The sequence below is a fragment of the Somniosus microcephalus genome, chromosome 1 (assembly GCF_052327205.1).
Source record: "Somniosus microcephalus isolate GS21.2 chromosome 1, FLI_Smic_1.0, whole genome shotgun sequence".
Taxonomy (NCBI): Eukaryota; Metazoa; Chordata; class Chondrichthyes; order Squaliformes; family Somniosidae; genus Somniosus; species Somniosus microcephalus.
This window is the reverse complement of record NC_140987.1, coordinates 97,216,174-97,242,868: the sequence shown is the minus strand read 5'-3', so window position 1 is coordinate 97,242,868 and position 26,695 is coordinate 97,216,174. Positions and strand designations below refer to the sequence as shown.

The window sequence follows — 26,695 nt, the reverse complement described above, 5'->3', positions numbered from 1 at the left end:
AAGTGTTTAATACAACTTGTTAAGCCATGTCAGAAAGCAATTGGGAGTCAACCACATTGGCGTGGGACTGGAGTCTCCGCCAGGCTGGGCCAGGTAAGGATGGCAGATTTCCTTCCCTAAAGGACATTTAACCAGTTGAGTTTGTATGACAATCCAACAGCTCGTGTTTTTTACTGATAGCAGTTTTTAAAATTTTATTGCCAGGTTTTTTAAACAATTCAAATGATCAAACTGGACTCTTGTCTGGGCTATTAGCCCAGGCCTCTGGATTACTAGTCCAGTAATCAGCCCTACACTACCGTAGGATTACGAAGTTACATTTGTAGAGAAGCTGTTTATTCCTTGACTTGATATATTCAAGTTAATTGGTGTTGGACAAGACCTTTGGTTTTTGTTGCTGAGCATTTATAGCTGTATGGCTCATTCTCTAATTATGGAGACTTGACTGGTCCTCTGGCCTGTGTACCTCCTGCAGATAATTGGCTCCCAGGCTGCTACCAACGCCACTCTTGGTAACTAATAAGTTGGTAGAGATGCTCTTCCCATGCAACACATGAAGAATTTGGCACAGGCTTAAACTGTGTCCAGCCTGTGACATAATGTGTTATCTTTGTATCCTGAAGCTCTCAATACTCTTTATCCATACTGTGTAAATATATCCTAGGCTCAAGTAATGTGATTAATAGCAAAATGGTTCACTTAAAATTCAGTTAAATATAGTCAAGTAAATTCTAACATTGGGTAACAGATTTAACAATGAATTGCATTAACGATTTTCCATTTCTGAAGGCATTTAAGTCTTTTAAACACTTTTAAATGGCTTTTAAACATGACTTTTTTTTCCCCCTTTTAAAATATTGTCGTCATCCCTTTTTTTCAGGCCACCTTACTTGTAGTCCAGTAGAGTTCACTTGCTCCAGTGGCAGATGCATTTCCAAGGAATTTATCTGTAATGGTGCCGATGACTGTGGTGATGGAAGTGATGAGAAAAACTGTGCTCCACCTTCCTGTGGCCCACATGAGTTTCAGTGCAGTAATTCTTCAGAGTGTATATCCTTGAATTGGGTGTGTGACCACCATGCCGACTGTGCTGATTGGTCTGATGAATCCCCAGACAACTGTGGGTACACAGCAGCTCCACTTGTCACCTGCTCTCCTAATGCAGTCCAGTGTGGTTCAGGTGAATGTATCCAGCATAAATGGTACTGCGATGGGGATATTGACTGTAAAGATGGAAGTGACGAAGCCAACTGTCGTAAGTTATTTTCTATAAATGACTTCTATGCTTATTTCCTTCATCTACTTGAAGGACATTATTAGAGGAACTTTTGGCACAACCGACACTGATTCTGTGCAGAACAGCCACATGTGGAGTAAAGTTTGTTTTCTGACTCCAGCAATGTACCTGCTGTCAATTTGTTTCACAAATCTTGTTTCCCAAATGGGCATTATGGGGTGAGGGTAATGTTGTTTCTGGTGGCAAGATTTCCTAAACCATAATATCCCAAGTCACTGCAGGTCCCATCCTGAGTGAATATAAGGGAAACTGCCAATGTTTTGTAAGGTGGTTAGCAAAGATAAGCACCCAATGTAAAATAACAAAGAAAACAATTAGGATGTGGAGTGGCCTACATCTACAAGTTCACATTCTGGAAAGGGGGTCCCCAAGACTCATTTTCCACTAAGCTTGTTGGAATAATTCCCAAATTACAGCCAACAAGCCCTTGGATTATTGGCTATAATTTGGGAATAGTCAAATCTAGTTAATCTTGCCATATACATGGTTCAAAATGCCATGCAGCATCAAATAGCAAGTGTGGAACCTCTAAGACTGGATAGGTCATATACTTTGTTCTCCAAGGTGGTGCAGTTATACACTTGACCAACTGAATTAGACATAAGCAGTGTCAGTCAGCCACACAGTAAGGCCGAATCATGGAACAGATCTTGATGTGCCTCAATAAATCCGAGACTCTGTTAGCGAAACAAAACAAGGCTTTTATTGACTTAGAAGGTAACACAGAGGAGAATGTATCTTCCATCCAGAGGTCTGCCGTACTGGATGTGCTGCAGGCTGGGCCAGCTTACATAGGAGCCAGGTATGGGCGGAGCCCTACACAGTACAATACAATGGAAATGAAACTGAAACCAACCACCGTCACAAGCAGAGAAATACTGATGAGTGATGAATGGAATATTTCATCACAGATCTAAAATTCATAAGGCTCCCAACTGCTCCAATATGTGTTGTGGAATCATAGAATATCTCAATAGTTATAGCATGCAGTAGGCCATCAAGCCCATGCTGGCTTTCCAAGAGCACATCAGCTAGTCCCCCTCCTCCACCCTTTCCCTGTAGTCCTGCAAATATTTTTCCTTCAGGTACTTATCCAATTCCTTGTGAAAGCCATGATTGAGTTGGCCTCCACCACCCTTTCAGGCAGTGCATTCCAGATCCTAACCACTCTCTGCATTTATATTTTTTTAAAAGTTTTTCCTCATGTCTCCTTTTGGTTCTTCTGCCAATCACCTTAAATCTGTGTCCTCTGGTTGTCTACCCTTCTGCCAATGAGAACAGTTTCTCTATTTACTGCCTAGACCCCTCATGATTTTGAACACCTCTATCAAATCTCCTCTCCACCTTCTCTGTTCTAAGGAGAACAACCCAAGCTTCTCTAGTCTATCCACGTAACTGAAACCCCTCATCCCAGGAATCATTCTCGTGAATCTTTTCTGCACCCTCTCTAAGGCCTTCATCATTCCTGAAGTGCAGTGCCCAGAATTGGACACTACTCCTGCTGAGGCCGAGCCGATACAGGCTCATCATAACTGCCGTGCTTTTGTACTCTATGAAGCCCAGGATCCCATTTGCTGTTTAACCACTTTTTTCAACCTGCCCTGCCACCTTCAATGATTTCTGCACATTATACCCCTAGGTTTCTGTTCATGCACCTGCTTTAGGATTGTACCCTTTAGTTTATATTGCCTCTCCTCATCCTTCCTACCAAAATGTATCACTTTGCACTTTTCTACGTTAAATTTCATCTGCCACAAGTCTACCCATTTCACCAGCTTGTCTATGTCCTCTTGATGCCTATCACTATCCTTCTCACTGTTCACCATACTTCCAAGTTTTGTCATCTGCAAATTTTGAAATTGTGCCCTGTACACCCAAGTCCTTAATATACATCAAGAAAAGCAGTGGTCCTAGTACTGACCCCTGGGGAAAACCACTACACCTTCCTCCAGTCTGAAAAACAACCAGTCACCACTACTGTTTCCTGTCACTTAGCCAATTTTGTATCCATGCTGCCAGTTTCTTTTATTCCATGGGCTTCAACTTTGCTGGCAAGCCTATTATGTGGCACTTCACCAAATGCCTTTTGGAGGTCCATGTACACCACATCAAACTCATTGCCCTCATCAAAAAACTCACTCAAGTTAAACATGATTTACCTTTAACACATCTATGCTGGCTTTCCTTAATTAATCCACACTTGTCCAAGTGATTAACTTTGTCCCTGATTTAGTTTCTAAAAGCTTCCCCACTACTGAGGTTAAACTGACTGGCCTGTAGTTGCTGGGTTTATCCTTGCACCCTTTTTTGAACAAGGGTGTAACATTTGCAATTCACCAGTCCTCTGGCACCACCCCATATCTAAGGAGGATTGAAAGATTATGGCCAGTACCTCTGCAATTTCCTCTGCATCCTAGGATGCATCCCATCCAGTCCTGGTGACTTATCTACTTTAAGTACAGCCAGTCTTTCTCGTAGCTCCTTTATCAATTTTTATCTCACAGTATCTGCACTACCTCCTCTTTCACTGACTTTGATAGCATCTTTGTCCTTGAAGACAGATGCAAAGTAGTCACTTAGTACCTCAGCTATGCCCTCTGCCTCCATGCAAGGGTTTTTTGGTCCCTAATTGGCCCCACCCCTCCTTACTACATGTTTGTTTATATGCCTAGAAGACTTTTGAATTCCCTTTTGTTAGCTGCCAAGCTATTCTCGTACACTTTGCCCCATATATTTTCTTTTTCACTTCCCACTCTGAACTTTCTATATTGTATTCTCAACTTGACATCTGTCTACATGTGTTTTTTTCTGTTTCATCTTGCACTCTTGTCATCCAGGGAGCTCTGGCTTTAGTTGCCCTACCTTTCCCCCTTGTGGGAATGCACCTTGACTGTACCTAAACCATCTCTGCTCTGAAGGCAGTCCATTGACTGTTTTGCCTACCAATCATTGATTCCAATTTACCCAGGCCAAATCAGTTCTCAACCCAGTGACATTTACCTTCCTCCAATTAAGTAACTTTACTCTAGATTGTTCCCTGTCCTTTCCATAGCTAGTCTAAACCTTATACTATGATCTCTGTTCCCTAAATATTCCCCTACTGTCACTTGACCCACTTCATTCCCCAGATCCAGCAATGCCTCCTTTCTTGTTGGGCTAGGAATATACTGATCTAAATTTCTCCTGGACACTTCAGAAATTCTTTCCTCCTCTGCCCTTTTACACTTACTATTGCAATCTATATTACAATAATTTAAAGTCCCCCATTATCACCACTACTCCAACATTCTTGCACCAGTTTCATTCTTGTTCTCCTCTCTCCCCCTCTCTCCTTCCTCCTCTCTCTCTCTCTCTCTCTCTCAATCCAATCCTGCTCTAATCACCATGACCTCATATTCCCATGTCTATTTGCACCTGCAGCTCACGAACCTTTTTACCATGTTTTGTGTGTTTCCACACATGCACTGTAAATCTATCTTAGAACTTGTATTAGTCTGACCCCACCCAATACCTGACTTTCTTACTCTAGTGCTGTCTGTCTCCCAATGCTTTGTGCACTTTGTTTCTCTTTTCTAATGCTATATCTGGGTGCCTCTCTTTTCTAATGCTATATCTGGGTGCCTATTTCCCTCCACCACCCCCCCCCCCCCCCCCCCACCCCTTGCGAGGACATTGGTTCTGGCTCTGTTGAAGTGTGGCCTATAAATGTCCCAGGAATCTGAAGCTGTCCCATCTCTCCAGCCATGCATTCATCTGCTCTATCCTTATTTCTATATACTCAATAGCTCATGGCACTGGGAGTAATCCAGAGATTGCTACCTTTTTTTGAGTTCCTGCATTTTAATCTCAACTCCCTAAAATCTGCCTGCAGGGATGAAGGTTTATTGTACATATAAAAATAGAACTGAGCAAGTTAATTGCAGTGATTCAATAAAAGGATGTGTATATAGTCTACAGTTGCTTTGTCAATATTTACATCTGACCACTTGCCCCAAAAGCATCCTTTAAATGCCTGGTGCTCATGGCTTCAATTTAATGAGGAGCAAAGTGGATGGGCCAGATTTTGCTGGAGTGAGGCACCTTGTGGTGTGCCCCACTATCTAGACTTAAATTGCTGCTTTAGGTTTTAAGTTTTTGCCCAATGTTGCCAAAAGTGTGAACTGTTAATGGCACAATGAGGGCATCTGGGACTTTGGTGACCAATGGGACCAACTGTTTCTCCTCCAATGAGATTTAAGCAGTGAACAGAGGAAGCCGAGAAGGTTGAATTAAGAGTGGGTGAATTCAATGTCAAATCAAGTAGAGAAATGGAGGGAAAGAAATTGGATTGAATGACAGACTAAGAAGTAAAACAATAAAATTTGACTTAAATCTCCAATTCACAGCCTGAATGAATGAGACTCATAGAAACATGAGTAGGCCATTTGGCCCCTTAAGCCTGCTCTGCCATTCAATGTGATCATGGTTGATCATCCAAATTCAGTACCCAGTCCCTGCTTTCTCCCCATACCCCTTGATCCCTTTAGCCTTAAATATATCCAACTCCTTCAATATATTTAATGAATTGGCCTCTACCGCCTTGTGGTAGAGAATTCCACAGGTTCACCACTCTCTGGGTGAAGAAATTCCTCCTCATTTCTGTCCTAAATGGCTTACCCTTTATCCTTAGACTGTGACCCCTGGCTCTGGACTCCCTGACCATCGGGAACATCCTTCCTGCATCTAGTCTGTCCAGTCCTGTCAGAATTTTATAAGTTTCAATGAGATCCCCTCTCCTAAACTCCAAGTATAAGCCCAATCTCTCCTCAGTCATTCCTGCCATCCCAGGTATCAGCCTGGTGAATCTTTTTGAACTCCTTCCATGGCAAGAACATCCTTCCTCATAGTGACCAAAACTGCACACCATACTCCAGGTGTGGTCTCACCAAGGCCCTGTACAACTGCAGCAAGACATCCTTGTTCCTGTACTCGAACCCTCTCGCTACAAAGGCCAACATACCATTTGCCTCCTTAACCACCTGCATGCTTAACTTCAGCGACTGGTGCACAAGGACGCCCAGGTCTTGTTGCACTTCCCCTTCTCCCAATCTATTGCCACTCAGATAATCTGCCTTCCTGTTTTTGCCACCAAAGTGGATAACCTCACATTTATCCACATTATATTGCATCTGCCATACAACTGCCCAATCACCCAACCTGTCCAAATCATCCTGGAGTTTCTCCGCATCCTCCTCGCAGCACACACGCCCACCCAGCTTTGTCTGCAAATTTGGAGATATTACATCTAGTTCCCTTGTCTAGATCATTAATATATATTGTGAATAGCTGGGGTCCAAGGACCGATCCCTGCAGTACCCCACTAGTCACTGCCTGCCACTCGGAAAAAGACCCGTCTATTCCAAATCTTTGCTTTGTCTGCCAACCAGTTCACTGTCCAAGTCAATACTTTGCCCCCAATCCCATGTGCCTTAACTTTACATGCTAATCTCTTATGCGGGACCTTATCAAGCCTTCTGAAAGTCCAAATACACCACATCCACTGGTTCTCCCTTATCTATTTTACTAGTTACATCCTCAAATTCCAGTAGATTAGTCGAGCATGATTTACCTTTTGTAAATCCATGTTGACTTTGTCCGATCCTGTCACCGTTTTCCAAGTGCTCTGCTATTACATCTTTTATAATGGACTCTAGCATTTTCCCCATTACTGATGACAGGCTTACCGGTCTGTAATTCCGTTTTCTCTACCACCTTTTTTGAATAGTGGGGTAACATATATTAGCTACCCTCCAATCCATGGGTACTATTCCAGATTCCATCGAATGTTGGAAGATGATCAGCAATGCATCTACTATTTCTAGGGCCACTTCCTTCAGTACCCTAGGATGTAGATTCGGGCCCTGGGGATTTAGCAGCCTTCAATCCCATCAATTTCCCTAACCCCATTTCCCTACAAATACTGATTTCTTTCAGTTCCTCCCTTTCATCAGAACCAGAGCGGGACAAATATCCTTGTGGGGAGGTTTGCTAGCACTGTTTGGGGGGGTTAAACTAAAATGGCAGGGGGTTGGGAACCTGAGCAGGGAGACAGAAGAAAGGAAAACCAGGATAAAAGCAAAAGATAGGAAGGAGAAAAACAAAAGTGGCAGTCAGAAATCAATGGTTTAAATCAAACGTGGCCGCAGTAAATAATAATTCCAATAGGTCTAAGTGTTTATTTAAAAAAAAAAAAAAAAAAAGCAAGCCTGAAGGCTTTGTCTTAATGCAAGGAGCATTTGTAATAAGGTGGATGAATTGGCTGCGCAAATAGAGGTAAACTAATACGATTTGGTTGGGATTACAGAAACGTGGCTCAAGGATGGCCAAGACTGGGAACTCAACAGCCAGGGGTATTTGATATTCGGGAAAGATAGGCAAAAAGGAAAGGGAGGTGGGGTAGCATTACTGGTTAAAGGAGGGATTAATACAATTGTAATGAAGGATATTAACTCTGATGTGGAATCTATGGGTAGAATTGAGAAATACTAAGGGGAAAAAAACATTAGTGGGAGTGGTATATAGACCTCCAAACAGCAAGGTGAAGGTTGGGGATGGCATTAAAAGGGAAATTAAAGAAGTGTGCACTAAGGGCACAGCAGTCATCATGGGTGACTTTAACCTACATATAGATTGGGCCAACCAGATTAGTAACAATACTGTGGAGGAGGAATTCCTGGAGTGTTTACAGGATGGTTTCCTGGACCAATATGTCAAGGAACCAACCAGAGATCAGGCCATCTTAGACTGGGTATTATGTAACGAGAGGATTAATTAGCAATCTTGTTGTACGAGGCCTCTTGGGTCGGAGCGATCATAATATGATCGAATTCTTCAAGATGGAGAATTAAGTAGTTGACTCAGACAAGGGTCCTCCATTTAAATAAAGGAAACTACGATGGTCTGATGAGCGAGTTGGGTAGGATTGAGTGGGGAATGGCGCTCAAAGGGCTGATGGTGGATAGGCAAACATTCAAAGACCGAATGGATGAGCTACAGAATTTGTTCATCCCAGTTTGGCATAAAAATAAAACAAAGGTGACAACCATGGCTAACGAGGGAAATTAGGGATAGCATAAGATCCAAGGAGAGGACATATAAATTGGCTAGAAAAAGCAATAATCTGGAGGATTGGGAGCAGTTTAGGAGTCAACAAAGGAGGACAAAGGGATTAATTAAGAAAGGGAAAATAGAATGAGTAAGCTAGCGGGTAACATAAAAACTGACTAAGCTTTTATAGATATGTGAAGAGAAAAAGATTGAAGTCAAGCGTAGGTCCCTTAGTCAGAATCAGGGGAATTTATAATGGGAAACCAGGAAATGGCAGACCAACTAAATACAGGCTTTGGTTCTGTCTTCACAAAGGAGGACACAAATAACCTCCCAGAGATGCTGGGGAACATAGGGTCTGATGAAAGGGTGGAACTGAAAGAAATCAGTATTTGTAGGGAAATGGTGTTAGGAAAATTGATGGGACTGAAGGCCGATAAATCCCCAGGGCCTGATGGTTGACATCCCAGGGTACTTAAGGAAGTGGCCCTAGAGATAGTAGATGCATTACTGGTCATCTTCCAGAACTCGATAGACTCTGGAACGGTACCCATGGATTGGAGGGTAGCTAATGTTACCCCACTATTCAAAAAAGGTGGTAGAGAAAAAGCGGGGAATTATAGACCGGTAAGCCTGACATTGGTAGTGGGGAAAATGCTAGAGTCCATTATAAAAGATGTAATAGAGCACTTGGAAAGCAGTGACCGGATTGGACAAAGTCAACATGGATTTACAAAAGGTAAATCATGCTTGACTAATTTACTGGAATTTTTTGAGGATGTAACTGGTAAAATAGATAAGGGAGAACCAGTGGATGTGGTGTATTTGGACTTTCAGAAGGCTTTCGATAAGGTCCCACACAAGAGATTAGCGTGCAAAATTAAGGCACATGGGATTGGGGGCAAGGTATTGACTTGGATAGAGAACTGGTTGGTGGACAGAAAGCAGAGTTGGAATAAACGGGTCGTTTTCTGAGTGGCAGGCAGTGACTAGTGGGGTACCGCAAGGATCGGTCCTAGGACCCCAGCTGTTCACAATATATTAATGATCTGGATAAGGGAATTGGATGTAATATCTCCAAATTTGCAGATGACACAAAGCTGGGCAGGAGGGTAAGCTGCAAGGAGGATGTCTGGAAACTCAGTATGATTTGGACAGGTTGGGTGATTGGGCAGAAACATGGCAAATGCACTAATGTGGATAAATGTGAGGTTATCCACTTTGGTGGCAAAAACAGGAAGGCAGATTATTATTTGAATGGCAATAGATTGGGAGAAGGGGAAGTACAGAGAGACCTGGGTGTTCTTGTGCACCAGTCACTGAAGGTAAGCATGCAGGTGCAGCAGGCGGTTAAGAAGGCAAATGGTATGTTGGCCTTCGTAGCGAGAGGGTTCGAGTACAGGAACAAGGATGTCTTGCTACAGATGTACAGGGCCTTGGTGAAACCACACCTTGAGTATTGTGTGCAATTTTGGTTGCCTTACCAGAGGGAGTGCAGCAAAGATTCACCAGGCTGATACCTGGGATGGCAGGAATGACTTATGAGGAGAGATTGTGTCGATTGGGCTTATACTCGCTGGAGTTTAGAAGATTGAGGGGATCTCCGAAACCTAAAATTCTGTCAGGTCTGGACAGACTAGATGCAGGAAGGATGTTTCTGATGGCTGGGGAGTCCAGAACCAGGGGTCATAGTCTAAGGATAAGGGGTAAGCCATTTAGGACTGAAATGAGGAGGAATTTTTTCACCCAGAGTGGTGAACCTGTGGAATTCTCTGCCACAGAGGGCGGTGGAGGCTAGTTCATTAAATATATTCAAGAAAGAGTTGGATATATTTTGAGGCTAAAGGGATATGGGGAAAAGGCAGGGACAGGGTACTGAATTTGGATGATCAGCCATGATCACATTGAATGGTGGCGCAGGCTCGAAGGGCTGAATGGCCTTCTCCTATCTTCTATGTTCCCCAAAATCTCTGGGAGGTTGTGTCCTCCTTTGTGAAGACAGAACCAAAGTATGTATTTAATTGGTCTGCCATTTCTTTGTTCCCCATTATAAATTCCCCTGATTCTGACTGCAAGGGACCTATGCTTGACTTCACCAATCTTTTTCTCTTCACATATCTATAAAAGCTTTTAGTCAGTTTTTATGTTTCCTGCAAGCTTACACTCATTCTATTTTCCCCTTCTTAATTAATCCCTTTGTCCTCCTTTGAATCCTAAACTGCTCCCAATCCTCAAGTTTACTGCTTTTTCTGGCCAATTTATGTGTCCTCTCCTTGGATCTTATGCTATCCCTAATTTCCCTCCTTAGCCATGGTTGAGTCACTTTTATGCCAAACTGGGATGAACAAATTCTGTAGTTCATCCATGCGGTCTTTGAATGTTTGCCATTGCCTATCCACCTTTGTGACATTCCCCAATCAATCCTACCCAACTCGTGCGTCAGACGATTGTAGTTTCCTTTATTTAAATTCAGGACCATAGCCTGAGTCAACTACTTAATTCTTCATAATGAAGAATTCTATCATGTTGCTCCAACCCAAGGGGCCTCGTAGAACAAGATTGCTAATTAATCATTTCTCGTTACATAATACCCAGTCTAAGATGGCCTGATCTCTGGTTGGTTCCTCGATATATTGGTCCAGGAAACCATTCTGTAAACACTCCAGGAATTCCTCCTCCACAGTATTGTTACTAATTTGGTTAGCCCAATCATGTAGATTAAACTTGCTTATTAACTTTCTAGGCAAGAGGTTGATTGGCAGTCATTAACTATCACCCTATTAAAAGGGTAAGTTTGCTGATGCTTAACTTGACTTTGTGGTGAGCTTAATGGGCAGTTAATTCGTAAATGCAGCAACTTCCTAAGATCAAGTAGATTAAGCTGTTTTCGCAAAGTTAACTTAGTGGTGCAAATCAGCCAGCAACTTGTGGTGATTTGCAATTCACGGTATCTCTCTTCCTAGCTACAAGTTGCTGGCTGATTTTTGTGCATCACTAATGGCATGTGGTGTTCAGACACCATTAATTTGCAGCAAAATCTGGCCTGAAGTTTTTAACCTTCCACTTTGTTACAAAAATTCAACTTTAGTATGGCATTCTGCAGAAACCCACTTTTTTTTTTTTTTTTTTTGTCCTCGCTTGCTCCATCAACTCTGGATCCAAAATCTGTAGCCTCATCTACACCCCTGCTGTCACCCAAATGAGCCAACATTTATCTCCATGTCTACTTGAAGGGTGTGGTATTTTTATCTGGTGACTTTTTGTGGAGAATGTCTTTTTTTTTCTGTGCTGTAGCATTGTCTGCAAACTATATTGCTTTGTAATGTGCAATGAAAGTCCTATTTCTTGTAGTTGTAATGCACAATTGTGGTTTTTCATTGATTCTTCAGCTACTCAAACATGTAGGCCAGATCACTTTAGCTGCCGTGATGGTAGCTGTATCCCAGGAAGTAGCCAATGTAATGGAATTGGAGATTGCACTGATGGTGATGATGAAATCAACTGTAAGAAGGGTGAGTGCACCAATATACTCTTTTAGTGACTTAAATATTTTGAGGTATTAAACTCAATTTTATATTTTACTTTTGGCAGTTGCAGAGTGTACAGGACCCATGGACTTCAAGTGTCAAAGTGGTGAATGCATAAATTTAAAGCAAGTCTGTAATCAACAGCAGGATTGCAAGGACTGGAGTGATGAACTCCTGGAGAAATGCAGTAAGTGCCTTGTAAAGGTAATCTAATCTGAATTGTTTGGTCCTGTTTCTCAAACATGTTACCTACAAGGTATGACCTCTTGTGGCTTTAAATATTTTCTTGGTCTTTGAAAGTTTGGCACTAGTCAAATCAAACTGAATAATTTATCTTTATTGTAGTATGCCACTTCAGAAATTGATTTGGCAAAATTATCCCAGCACCTTGCGGATATTAGTTTGCCTGGTTGCTGTTGTAGTTAAGCGACTAATTTGGTAATCGCAATATAAATGTTGAATGAAATGATATTGGAAAAGCTGCTTCCTAATCTGGTTCTGTTGCAAAACATCCTAGTATTTAATGGCTTTCTGTATTTCTTAACTTGCATCTTAGTATGACATTGCAGCAGGATCAATAGTGCTGTGAATTGTTGAATACAAATAATCAAGATTTATGAACACTAACTGCATGTGGATAAGAGATTAGCTATTGTAAGACCTTTTGAGTTGTAATCTCAATCTGAAAGAAAGGCAAAGGAGTGATCTAGATGCTTTTTGACTGCTTTATTTGATCAAACCACTAAATTAACCTGCATTTTAAATTTGACTATTGAGTTAGGGCAATTGTACAAAGTCCAGAACTGGCATTGTGCAGTACTAACATCAGGGAAAATTTCCCCTGCATGATATCTTAGTGTGAATATGTTATGCTCATCAAATCTTACAAGTGCTTTAAAGTCTCGTATGAAATATTTGACCCAAGTTCTAATTGAGCTAATGAGGCCAGTTATCAGAACTCTTGACCCAAAGTTTAACTGTGGGTGGGGCAGGTAGGTGAAGGGTGGGAGGACATGGGAGAAAATTACTATAGAGAAATATGATTCTTCCCTGATGAAGGGAATGCATGATTGTGAATTAAGCACTTTGGCCAGCCTTAATCCTGTAGTTAAAGCATTGCTACTAGTTTAAGTCAGCCATCAACAATTAACTGGCAATGTACTATTGTGTTGGTGCCACAATTAATGCTTTACTCAATTCAAGGGCATTCATCTGTCACTCTGATAACTGAATACTTGAGATTCCCCTCAAAGGATCTGTGCTTGTGGAGATGGAGTTGGTTTGACCACTCTTTACACATCCAGTATCTTTGAATCCAGATCAAACTTGACTCAATGTTTGCTAGGTTTGAGTTACAAGTAAAATGAACTTGGTAGTGTCAAACCAGCTGAGGGTGTGGGCTCTCAGCCCAAACTACCTTAAGTTGATACTAAAATGGCAATCTTGCTTGGAGGCCACAAGGGTGGTTTGTATGGAAAATGCTAAATTTCTAGTAGGTTGTGCTCTAGGTCAGTGTTAAACTATTGGGCAGAGTAACTGGCTTACTTTACATCTGATCTGGAAATCATTTTAATGCCAAAACTGGGTGTCTGAAATGGGACTTTGGTGTTGCATTGCTCTGTGCATTTATCTGCAAACACTTGCACAGAAAAGCTGGAAATACACACATGGTCCATCAGCATCTGTAAAGGAGAGATCAATGTTCTGGGCATGGACCCTTTGGCAACTGAAACCTAATGTGTACTAAATAGTGCTGAATTTAAAAAAAAAAAAAAAACAAAACTGATGTTACAATTACAGGAAGTTTGGGTGGCTACGGAATTGCCTATTGAGAAAGAAGACTTTCATTTAATATAGTGCCTTTCACTGCCACTGGGTGCTTTACAGCTGATGAAGTACTTTTTTTTTTAAGTAGTCACTGTTGTGTAGGAAACACAGCAGCCAATTTGTGCTTGGCAAGCTCCCACAAACAGCAATGTGATTATGACCAGATAATCTATTTGTGATGTTGATTTGAGGGATAAATATTGGCTGGGCTTCAAAGAGTACCATAGGATCTTTTACATCCACCTGAGGGGGCAGACAAGGTCTCTGTTTAATGGCACCTCTAGCAGTGTAGCACTCCCTCAGTACTACACTGGAGTGTCAGCCCAGATTCTTGTGCTCAAGTCTCTGGAGTGGGACTTGAACCCACAGCCTTCTGACCTCTGAAGTGAGCATGCTCACCTCATTGAGAAAGCAGGAATACTAGTAGACCTTCTGAAATGTATCTCTTTTTTCCCCCTCTTGTGCTCTTTTTTTTTTCTCTTTTTCCCCCCCCCCCCCCCCCCCCCCCCCCCCCAAAACCACACACCAAAGAAAACACCAGGTTATCCTTCAGTTGCCCCTGGACTATCTTGCTCTCCATTCCTCTCTCTTTCTCTTCCCCCCCCCCCCCCCCCCCCCCCTCCCACACACAAGCCATCTGGTATTGGGGTTGCCTTTATCCTCAGTTTCTACCCCACCAGGCCCTACATGATCTCAGTAAACTCATTTCCCCCTTCTCCTCCCCACCTATTTCTCCTCCTCCCTCCCCCTCTTCTCTTCTTTTCCCCCCCCCCCCCCCCCAAAACCACCCTTTCCAGAAGGCCCATTCCTTCCAGGGTACTTTTGTTCATTCCCATGTTCGTGTTTGCAGATTTTTGTACTAATTTCACTTTCACTGAGCATAACATATTTTCAGCATTTTGTCAATCATCTTTTGCAAATTTTCCAATTTTAGTTGAAAAATAAGCAGTCTCATTTATTATAGGTAAGCATTAATAATTAAACTCAATCAAATGGTAGACCGGATTTAAAATGATATGCTTGATTTGGTTACTGGCTTTTATTCTGGGAATTAACTTGTAAATGTCTTGTGTATTCTGAGAAGTGAGTTAATGCATTCATGTTTGCACCTAAACAAAGTTTCAATTTTAGCCTTGTAACTGTAAACCATTCTAACAGCATCTCCGCCATATAGCAGACATAATTATTCCTCAATCGTATGATGAATCTTTAACATAATGTGCCCAGTAATGCAGATTGCACTTCTGGACTAGAAGTGATCCTGAGGAGTGGGATACTCATTACAGTACTTTATTTGTTCCCTTTGCAGATGTAAATGAGTGTTTGTCTAACAATGGAGGTTGCTCTCACATTTGTCACGACCTTGTCATTGGCTACGAATGCGACTGCCCTACTGGTTTTGAATTGGTTGATAAAACGTGTGAAGGCAAGTTGAGTTTTTTTTTATAGATCCTTAAAATTGGCTTCCTTTATGAATCTAAAGTGATATTGGTTTATTTTCAGATGTTGATGAATGTCAAAATCCTGGAACCTGCAGCCAAATTTGTATCAACTTGGAAGGAAGCTATAAGTGTGAATGTCGTACAGGATATCACATGGGTCCAGCTAATTGGGTTTGCAAGGCAGTAGGTAAGTCGAAAGTTTGTGAAAGCAGTCTGCTCGGTTAAAAGGTGATAGTTGGACATTACTTTTGAATGGTTCCTGCCAGAAATGGAAGTAATTTTAGACATTATCTTTTGCATTGCATCCAACTGATGCATTTTCAAAACTTTCAGATGATCATTAATATTTGAGCTTTTAAGACTTGTAAAAAGGCTACATAATAACTCTATATTGTACAAATCCCCATCAATTCAACAACTTGTATTTATATAGCACTTTTAACTTAATAAAATGTCCCAAGGCACTGCAGAGGAGTATTGTAAGACAAAACATTTGATAGAGCCACAAGGATAAATTAGGGCAGGTGACCAAAAACTTGGTCAAAGAGGTAGGTTTTAAGGAGGAGAGAGGGGTGGACAAGTTTAGGCAAGGAATTCCAGAGCTTGGGACCTAGGCAACAGAAGGCGCAGCCACCAAAGGTTGAACGATTATAATCAGGGATGCTCAAGAGCGCAGATATCTCTGGGTTGGGGGGGGTTGTGGGGCTGAAGCAGATTAGAGATGGGAAGCAGCGAGGCCATGGAGGGATTTGAAAACCAGGATGAGAATTTTGAAATTGAGGCACTATTTAGCCAGGAGCCAATGTATGTCAGCGAGCACGGGTGATGGATGAACAAGACTTGATGTGAGTTAGGACATGGGCAGCCAAGTTTTGGCTGCCCAAGTTTACGTAGGGTGGAATGTGGGAGGCCAGCCAGGAGTGTGTTGGAATAGTCAAGTCTAGAGGTAACCAATGCATGGACGAGGGTTTCAGCAGCAGGTGAGGCAAGGGTGGAGATGGGCAATGTTGGAGGTGGATGTAGGTGGTCTTTGTTATGCTGTGGATATGTGGTTGGAAGCTCATTTCAGGGTCGAATATAACTATACCAAGGTTGCGAACAGTGTGGTTCAGCCTCAGATGTTGGGGTGAGGGATGGAGTTTATGGCAGGGACTGAAAACTCTGGCTTTGGTCTTCCCAAAATTGGTGAAAATTTTTGCTCATCCAGAGCAGTCTGACAATTTAGACGCCGTGGAGGGGTCGAGAGAAGAGGTAGAGCTGGGTGTCATCGGCATACATGTGGAAACTGGTGCCGTGTTTTTGGATGATGAGAAATAGAAGGGGGCCAAGGATAGATCCTTGGTGGACACCAGCGGTAATGATGTAGGAGCGGGAAGAGAAGCCATTGTAGGTGATTCTCTGGTTACGATTAGATAAGAATGGAACCAGGCGAAGGCAGTCCCACCCAGCTGGATGACAGTGGAGGCATTGGAGGAGGATGGAGTGGTCAACTGTCAAAGGCTGCAGACAGGTCGAGAAGGATGAGGAGGGATAGCTTACCTTTGTCATAGTCACAAAGGATGTCATTTGTGACTGAACTTCGACTGTCCATTGCATGTGCTTATCCAAGCTTTTTATAAGGGACTATACTAGCTGTTGGAAATGCATTATTCAGTTTCTTCATGATTGTAGAATCCACACAATTAAGTCATCTAGTGATGCATCATGGGTGACTCTAGTCTGCCAATAACTAATTGCCTTGGGTAGTTTTGAGGCATCTCCCAGTTTTTTCCTGAAATTGGCTACTCTGTGGAGCACAAAGGTTACACATTTTAACAGACACAATGAGCTTGTTTATCTTGTTTGTGAAGCATCTTTGAGTTCCCAGTCACACTGACTTGTATAGTTTACAGTTTCCTACTTAGATTTTAAACAGCTGTTCCATTTCCTCCATAGCCATAGGGCAACTTGCATTTATTTTTTATTAAATGAAAGCATGGCAGCCAGGGTATTTGTAATGGAATGCAATGGCTTAATTTAGAAAGACCCTGATAGCTCAATTAATCCACTCTAGTGAAACAGTAGTGGGATTATATCCATTTTTTAAAAGTTCCATTCTTTTGTACATGCTGTTTCTAACCATGCATGTTGATTTACTACTTTTTGCATATCTGGATGTAATGTGCATGAACAGTTTCATTCCATCTTTGAGTCATACTTTGCTTAGCACAATGTTAATTGTTTTTCTGGGTTTTCTAATGAAGAAACTGATGTGCAATAGAATTATTTTCCTTACAGTAGAATTGTCTATAGCCTCCTGTAAGTAAAATGAATCTTGATGCCAAGTGTTTATTGCAAATGGCAAGAATAAATACTCCTGTTCATTGCAAAATGCCCAAGATGAGCCCTGCAAATGCTAGTAGATAAGCTTTTCCATCTGACCTGCATTAACTAATTCAGTTCAACTTCATGCAAAAGGTGCACAATAGTTTCACTGGATTTGTAACATTCAGTATTTTTGCTGTAATTTGGGTTTCCAGAAGTTGCTGTTGAGATTCTGTTTGGACTGTACAACCAGTCTGCTTGTAGAACCAAGACAAGAATGCAAGTAGATTTCTTTGCAGCAGTATTGCTTAAACAACCTGCTATGGATTTTTTTAAAATTCTTGTACTTGTATAAATCCTGCATAGGAAAAGAGCCTTATTTGATCTTCACTAATCGCCATGATATCCGGAAGCTAGGACTGAATCGCCAAGAGTACACCCAGGTAGCTGTGCAGCTGAGTAATGCTGTAGCACTGGATGCTGACATTGCAGAGCAGAGAATCTTCTGGGCTGACTTGAGTCAGCAGGCAATCTTCAGGTAATCCTAAATCTTGAATTGATACTACAGACTGCAATACAAAATCTTGTTGCATCTTTCATGCAACTGCTTTGCTATTTTAAGATTCTGTTTGAAACAAACGCTTGCTTATAAAGTGTTTAATATCACTGAATAAATTTACTAGAATTCCATAATGGTTAGGTTTAAGATGCTACTTCAGTAAATTCAGCAGGCAACAATCCATCCACTTGCCCATATAACATACCTTAAAAGTAAATTCTCAAAAGCTGCCATTGCATGCTAGTTCAACTAATGGTCCTTTATGCCCAAACCTGCAGACAGCAAACTACATGTGACAAATAATATGGGCAACCCATATCTATATAGTGCAACATTCTTTACTGATTGCAATGAGATGTGGGATCTCTCAAACCATAAAATATTAGTGTTGATATGGAAAAACTGCAGTCACTCCAACTTCTAGTTAATGTGCTAAAGCTTGGCTTTCTGGATTTGTCAATTTTGGTGTACAACTGGGATTAAAATGAGTAATTTCAGTATCTAGTTTGACCAGCTTGGCTCTGTTAGTAACACATTGGAGCCAAAGATTCAAATCCCACTCTAGGACTTGAGCACATCTCCACTAATACGTGAGTGCTGTGTTGTCAAGAGGTGGTGTCTCAGATAAAATTTTAAAACTGAGGCCTTGTTTGTCTCTTCAGGTGGGATGCCAAGATCCTGGTGGCATTTTGAAAGAGCAGGAGTTTGTCCAGTGTCTTGGATAATCCTTTGACCTCCAAGCAATGCCACCAAAATAGATCAACTAGTTATTCATCTCATTGGTGTTTGTAGGCTCTCGCTGTGCAAATTAGTTGCTGCATTTCCATACACAAGTAATTGCACTTCAAAAGAAATGACATGTCTGAGTTTTAGATGAGACAAGACTATACAAAATGCATGTTTTTCTTTAGTCAAAAGATATTGGAGACTCAATAAACAATGTAACCTTTTTGCAGTGTGTCTGTGGATAAATGGGAACACCCAACTGGGATTTCCAGAATTAAGGATCTAGGAATCCCAGTAGGAATTGCAGTGGATTGGATCTACAAGCACATCTATTGGACCGATCTGGGTACTAAGACAATATCGGTGGCTACATTTGATGGAACCAAAAGGAAGACACTCTTTGACACTGACTTAAGGGAACCAGCTTCTGTCGCAGTTGATCCAATAACTGGGTAATGAAATGTTAATATGCATGTGCAAGTGTGTATGGCTTGGTGTGCATGATTCACAAATGTATAGTTAAAATGCTATTTAGAAAATGTATGCCATATCCACTTTGGATTGATGAATACAATTTTGCTGTGGTCAAGTGGAGTGTTGGGGAAAATGCCAACATTATGAATATTCCATTTTTTTGCTTTTATTGACACCATTTATATTATGTATTGTGGTTGGAGAGTGGCAGGGGGTTTGTCCTATCCTGACTAAAGGGCGCAATATTGGTAACTTTGGAAAGGCCTGTATCCTGTCCTAGCTGAGACTCTGGCTGTAAAAAAAAAAAAAAAAAAAAAGCAAGATGGAATATGGTAAAATATCAAATGGTCAAAATAATTACATCTAGGTCTGCCATTGCCCCAAATTAGGTTTTGGTTTGCAAATATTTACTGATCTGAAATCTTAGTTGGAAGGTGCCACTTGGCTTTTGTATACTTGAGCGTGGAAATGTTAACACTTGAAGTTTCTCCATAGCCTTTGCAGAACTAGATGAGGTTAATGTTATGGTTTCAGTTAATTGACAGTTCAATTTAAGGCCCATCAAAAACTCTGTTTTGATTGACATGTTTTTGACTTTTGAAGGTTTCTTTACTGGTCAGACTGTGGTGAACCAGCAGTGATTGAAAAAGCAGGAATGAATGGTGCTGTCCGCCAGCAACTTGTTAGCAGAGAGATTCAGTGGCCAAGTGGCATTACTCTTGGTAAGGAGATTTCTATTCAGGAAGTTGGTAAGATGTACCTTTTTCACTAGACTGGTTTAGACATTTAAACTTTGTCCACAGATCTTGTGAAAAGCTGCTTGTATTGGGTTGATTCAAAGCTGCACACATTATCAAGTATAGGCCTAAATGGTCAGGATAGAAGAACAGTGCTGTGGTCACTGGAATTCCTCATTCATCCTTCTGCTGTCTCAGTATTTGAAGTAAGGCTTTTTTCTATTTTGGAACTTTTCATTTATAATTTCAAATGTAAACATTTTAACTTATGATACTAGTCAGAATACTTGATTATTGTACTATTGGATTAATCATTGCATTAAAATGTACAAATTAATTGTAGCTAGTTAGTTCAGAACAGTACAAAATAGGCCATAAGCCAAACTTCTTTCTGATCTCATGCTGTATTATTGGACTGAAATTCACTCTCGTGTTTTTTAATCTGAATTAAAATCAAATTTCATATTCAGGAAGTGTACTGAGCTGACCAGTGCATGGGCTACTGTGTTTCTCAAGTAAAAATGATCTTGTTTCCAGGATAGTGTCTTCTGGACTGATGTGGAGAGCAAAACAATCTATGGAGCCAACAAGTATATAGGAGATGATGTGGTGGTTTTAGCCTCCAACCTTAATGAGCCTCAGGACATCATTGTTTACAATGAGCTGTTGCAACCATCTGGTATGATTTGTCATTCACATTATGGATTTAAGTACATTGCAAAAGGAAATTCATATCTTCTATTTGTATCTATCCATTTGATTGCAATGGAATTTTAAAGCTGTGGCCTGTTGCTTTAGCCCCACCCTATGCTTTGATTCTTTTGGACAACCACTTGCTAGTGAACTATAGAACCACATCTATGTTAACTTTGGTTGACCATGAAATGAATTTTCTGTGGTACCAAAACAATTGGTCACCAATTTGACTTGTTTTCAATTGTTGATTACTTCCTGTCACAAATATCCACAAATTTCTGGAGTACTTGGGCTGCATGCTACTTTCTCCCCTGCCTCCCCTCTTGTTAATACCACTCACACTCCTTTGACGTGTTGCTGTCTGGGTAGCATTTCAATATCTACTTCCTCTTCACCTTTCTTACCCAGCAAAAAAAAATATTCTAGGCAATAGGGTGATAGCAAAGTTTAACCTAACCTAGTATAAATACTGAACATTGCATATTTTTTTACTCATGCAACTTTGATTTTTCTAGTATTGCAAATTTCAAGGACATGTGGGAAACATTCTATTTCCAATGCATGATTTGCTAATTTATTTTGATCTGACTTTTTTTTTTCTTGGATGGGGAGATTGAACTGTGATTAAACTTGTTTACAGCACATTTCCCCCTCCCCCTCATGAATTGAAGATCTATACTTTATTCACAGGTAAAAACTGGTGTGCCAAAAACTTGAAGAATGGAGGCTGTGAATTCATGTGTCTTCCTGCTCCTTGGTTTAACAGTCAGTCACCTAAATACACCTGTGTGTGTCCATCTGGAAAGGAGCTGGAGCACAATGGACAACTCTGTAGAACGGGTATATATGAAGTTTATACTGTTTATCTAGCACCTGCTTTATAGATTCACCATGAATGAAGTTTATGGACACCATTTTTAATCTATATTCTGAAGTTGGGAATAAAGCCTTTTAAATTATTTTTTTAACAAGTTTGGTTAATGCCCAGAATGTTGCCCTTGATTTGCCCTTTGCTGTTTAATTTCACTGGAAGTTGCTGTAAGGAGATTGAAACTGGATTTGTGAACTGAGCAAGCAACTGTGAATCTGCTTAACCAATCTGATTGAAATATTGTGCAATGAACAGGGCAGAGTCTGAACCAGGAGGTGTAAGTTAGAATGATTAATTCAATGTTAAATCGGTGCAGAAAGTGAGAAATTGTAAGTGAAAGACAATGTAATTTTTTTAAAAGCTCCCAAAAATTAAAAGCTGAAGTTGAGTTTCCACACTTGTAATCAGTGCCACAGATGGTTGTTTTGCAGTAATCAGACTTATTACACCATTAGAGGGTACCTGGATTGAAATGGACAAGCCCCAACTATCTGTGGCTAGTTCATATCTACCATAAAAATACAAGAATTTCATGCTGTTTAATGAATTTGAATGGTGAGGCAGAGCAGTGAATCTCTGACAGCAACATCCTGATTTTTGCATTTAACTGTGCCTCTGCCCTAGCCTGAAGTTGTACAATTTGCATGTAAATAACGGTGAGTGGTTTTCCTCAGTTATTTTTTAAAGTAAATTCTGGCCCATTATGATTTAGAATAGTGAAAAGCATGATATTTACAGTTGTATACACGTAAGTAGTTTTTATTTTTAGAAAGTACAGGTACTTGAATGCTAGTTGTTTTAAAATTAAACAAACAGTTGTAATCTGGGTCTTCAAGTGTACATATAGAATATTTACATGCAAACTTCAAGTAATACAACACAGGAGGCCATTTGGCCCATTGTGCCTGTGCTGACTGAGACTTCTCCAATTATTCCCACTTTGGTGCTCTTTCCCCATAACCCTTCAAATCAAAGGAAGCTGTGTAGGATGATTTCTCTGCAGTTACAGAATATTGAAGAAACCTGGGTGTGGGGAACAGATGAGAGAATTGCAATTTGAATTTTTAAAATCTCATTCTTTTGGTATATTGAGGGTAAAGAAAAATTAGATCACCTAGAGGGATAAATAGGGTCTCTGCTGTCTTGGTGGCTCTAGGATGATGTGTCTAATGAGAGAAGTTCAGAATCAGGTCAGCTGCCTGTGCCAGACTTGAGCAGGTTTATGGTATCCGGAGTGCTGCTGAGTGACCACCCAGGCTAGCTCACTCTTGCCTACAAGGGTAGACCAGTCACTTGAGGCTGAAGTTTTTCCCACTTGTCTCCAGATAATCTTACAAGTTGGTGCCTTAATGGATAAGGTGGTTCTGGTTGGACAATCTGCATGAAGCTTGCAAGTGCTTTCTGTTGCTTTGTTGTATAATTTTAACTAGCTAAAGTCCAATAGTAACCTTGTGCACGCCAGGGTCCCTAAGCCTGGGTCCTTCCAATCTGACTCTGCTGTCTTGACTTGCATAGATGGGGAAATGATTTGTATTTCTTGGGTAAACAAACTGTACTTGTGTGGATTTTAATTGCTTGGGTTGGAGACTCTTCCACAGCGATTGGGTTTCTGTATGTCGGACACTACGCAGAAACTTGCATGCATGCAAGCTACCTCCATTTTAGATTTTTTTTAAAAGCCTGTGGTTGTAATCCTTGCACGAAATAAAAACTAAATTGAGGTTTGAGCTTTTAAAAGGCAATTTAGCTGTGCCTTCACCCCAGTTGTGCTAAAATGTGATCTTTTTTTATCTTACTGGATTTTAGGTAATGATTCATAAGTCTGCTTTTCATATTCCTTTTCAGCAATGGTACATGCAACTGTTACAGCAACTACAACTACACTGGTGTCTACCTTGTCCTCCGGTACTGCAAAATACCTGCCTTCTGATTTGTACACAACAGTTAGGCCCCATTCTAGAGGTAATGCAAATTGCATCTGATGTATACATGAATATTAATCTCTTGAATTTACAACATGTGGTCAGTACCTTGAATCAGTCTTGGCTTTCAACAAGGTTATTATTGTTACTCCAACGGATGTGATTGTACTAGAGGGGGTGCAGAGGAGACTTACGAGGATGTTACCTGGGCTGGGGAATTTTAGCTGAGGATAGGCTGGGGTTGTTTTCTTTGGAACAGAGGAGGCTGAGGGGACCAAATTGAGGTGTATAAAATTGAGGGGCCTAGATAGTGGATAGGAAGGACCCATTTCCCTTGGAAGAAGGGTTAATAACCAGGGGCAGAGATTTAAAGTAATTGGTTGGAAGTTTAGAGGGGCTTTGAGGAGAACCTTTTTCACTGAAGGTGGTGGGGGTCTGGAAGGTGGTAGGTGGTAGAGGCAGAAACACTCATCACATTTAAAAAGTACTTGGTCTGCAGCCTTGTAGGTTACAGCACTTCAAGTGCCTATCCAAGTGCTGGAAAGTGGGTTTAGGGTGGATAGCTGGCACGGACAAGATGGGCCAAATGGCCTCCTGTGCTGTAAATTTCTGATTCTATGCACTCAGAATTACGATCTAAATCTCACTTGTGCTTTACTCCATCAAATGACAAGCTGCCTTGTAGCTTTATGAAAATTAATCTTTCAGTAGAATTCTTCAATTACCACATTTATTTCCATACAGATTCAAATGCTACACTCGATGACACGAACAAATTGCAGAAAGGCTCTGGAGCTGGTTGGATTGCACTTGCTATTAGTAAGATCTCAATAGAAAATTGACTAACAGTTGGCTTTTACCTCTTTAGTGGTAGGAAAATTACTTGCACTTTTTTTATTTGTACAACTCAATTAAATATCAATTGTACAGCTAAAATTTAAGGAAATTGGAAGAGGGAGGACTCGATCAAAGAATTAAGTTCTTAAAGGACCACCATAATTCTTGAACTGAACAGTCAAATTTAAAAGCCAAAGCCTGAAAATGCATTCTGTTCCTGAGCTACCTAATGCTGCTTTTTTTTTATATTTCAGTGCTCTTGACCATGGCTGGTCTAGCTGTTTACTTTAAGTGGCAGGACTGGAAAAGGAAGACCCAGCAGAGCATGTATTTTGAGAACCCAGCCTTTCAGTCTGATTGATTGTAGAAAGCAAATAAAATTCAATTCACTTTTAAGTGTATTTTGTCAGTTTAATTATTTTAGTAGTTAGCAGAACAATGAAATATTGAAGTCATTTAAAAGTGCAGTCCAGCTTGGTTTCTCATTCCAATTTGAGGGTGGAATCTTCATGACACAACTTTTCAAATCATTGTATAAAGATAACTGGTCAATGATTTTGGTTTGTTCAAAATTGATATGGCAGACATAGCATTGAAATATACAATCTTATTTGCAGCAATTACTTTCCTACAGTAAATAAAATTACTACAAGTAAGATAAATAACCAGATGTTTATGCTCCACACTGTCCAGTGGTTTTTCTTCCATTGACTGCCTTTTCAAATACATCCCAACTGTAGATGGGGAAACTCCAATTGCTAACATGCTATTTCTGGGAATGCAAGTCTAACGAAGCTTTTTATACTGAGCCGTGCTAGTGACATGAGCTCCTGATGACGAGCAGAGGTCTCTGTCAAAGTAAACTAGAAAGGGTGGTGGAAACCGATTCAATGGTAACCTTCAAAAGGGAATTGGATAAATACTAAAAAGGGGGGGGGGGAAATTTTGCAGAACTGTCGGGGAAAGGGCAGGGGAGTGGGACTAATTGCATAACTTGAGGGGCTGACACAAGGACAAGCTGAATGGCCTCCATCTGTCCTATAAGATATATTTGGGAGGTCCTAGCAGATGACTTTGGGAGCCCTAATGTAAGCTAGCTACATTTACTGTCCGCTACACAAGATGTGCACTGGGAGCTGATGGCACTTGTAAATGTAAGTCATTATTTCTTGAGGTTAATTTATTCATTGTAGGATGTCTTGCCTGGTGCTAGTGTAATTTCCCCCTCAATATTGCACAACTATTTATTTTGTAGGATAAACTTGATAAACTTCATAAGCTCATCCTAACTTGCTCCCAGTCCCCAAGAACCTCCACTTTAAAGTTATCATCCTTGCATTCAAATCCCTCCATAGCATTGCCCCTCCCTTTTCTCTAACCTCCTACAACCAACATTCCCTCTAAGCCGCGCAGCTGTCTACTGGTCCCACGCAGCCCAGGACTGCTTTTCAAATGTGAAGGCATTTGCAAAATCTTGGGCTGTGCAGCACCTAAAGGGGCTGCGTGCACACAAATTTAGGGGAAACATTGCCTACAACCCTCTGAGAATTCAGCATTCTTCCAACTGTGGCCACTTGCCCATTTCCACAACCCCCCCCCCCCCCCCCCAAAAACCAGGCCATCCACATCCATCTGTGGATGTTCTTTCAACTGTCTAGGCCCCATGCTCTGGAACTACCCTGCCACCATTCCTCAAGACCCTCCTTTAAAACTTACCTCCTTTAGGACAGGTTACCAAAAGCTTGGTTAAAGGTTCCTCCCTTGGCTGTGCCAATTTTTCTGATTATGCTCCTGTGGGCCAAAAATGCTATATAAATGCAAGTTATTCAGCATTATAATGTAATTCTACCTCAGCCCCCTGAAAATAGCCTGATTTAGTGTTCAATAAGTTTGCTGTTCCATCTGTCTGGATACATTTTGGGTGACTTATTGATGCAAATATGACTTGTACCTCCTTTTTGTATATTATGACTTTCAAAAATGGCAGTGTTTCTAAAATTGGTACACTGCTCCAATGAATTGGCTAATGTATTTTGTCCCACTAGTTTAAAAGCTTTACAACTAATTAAACTTGGGTTTTGAGCTGCAAGCTTCTAAATGCATACACCTATTCAGCCTGTATCTGATTCTGGAATTCAGTGTTACAAAATTACTGCATGGCAGCAACTCCTCTCCCCCCCCCCCCCCCCCCCCCCCCCCTCCCCCAGTAACTTTGTCCTCATAGGAATAAACAGGTCATTTTTGGGTTGGCAGGCTGTAACTAGTGGGGTACCACAAGGATCAGTGCTTGGGCCTCGGCTGTTCACAATCTACATCAATGATTTGGATGAGGGGACCAAATGTAATTTATCAAAGTTTGCTGATCCAAAGCTAGGTGGTAATGTAAGTTG

At 41.0% G+C, this 26,695-nt stretch overlaps 1 protein-coding gene across 2 annotated transcripts in view; it reads left to right on the top strand.

Moving 5' to 3' along the window:
* Window positions 1-24,701, top strand: part of LOC147124248 (prolow-density lipoprotein receptor-related protein 1-like) — a 136,171-nt gene extending 111,470 nt beyond the window's left edge. Inside the window, exons 55-68 of one of the 2 annotated variants that reach the window (XM_085984223.1) lie at window positions 881-1,255; window positions 11,773-11,895; window positions 11,981-12,097; window positions 15,047-15,163; window positions 15,241-15,366; window positions 17,850-18,021; window positions 18,999-19,220; window positions 19,846-19,964; window positions 20,046-20,185; window positions 20,517-20,658; window positions 21,366-21,515; window positions 23,392-23,508; window positions 24,213-24,287; window positions 24,560-24,701. In XM_085984223.1, coding sequence (XP_085840349.1) covers window positions 881-1,255; window positions 11,773-11,895; window positions 11,981-12,097; window positions 15,047-15,163; window positions 15,241-15,366; window positions 17,850-18,021; window positions 18,999-19,220; window positions 19,846-19,964; window positions 20,046-20,185; window positions 20,517-20,658; window positions 21,366-21,515; window positions 23,392-23,508; window positions 24,213-24,287; window positions 24,560-24,666 — 2,102 coding nt within the window. In that variant the 3' untranslated portion in view covers window positions 24,667-24,701. Of the gene's footprint in view, window positions 1-880; window positions 1,256-11,772; window positions 11,896-11,974; window positions 12,098-15,046; window positions 15,164-15,240; window positions 15,367-17,849; window positions 18,022-18,998; window positions 19,221-19,845; window positions 19,965-20,045; window positions 20,186-20,516; window positions 20,659-21,365; window positions 21,516-23,391; window positions 23,509-24,212; window positions 24,288-24,559 lie in introns of both variants that reach the window. The other variant, XM_085984218.1, reaches the window with a different exon arrangement.
* Window positions 24,702-26,695: the final 1,994 nt, after the last annotated feature.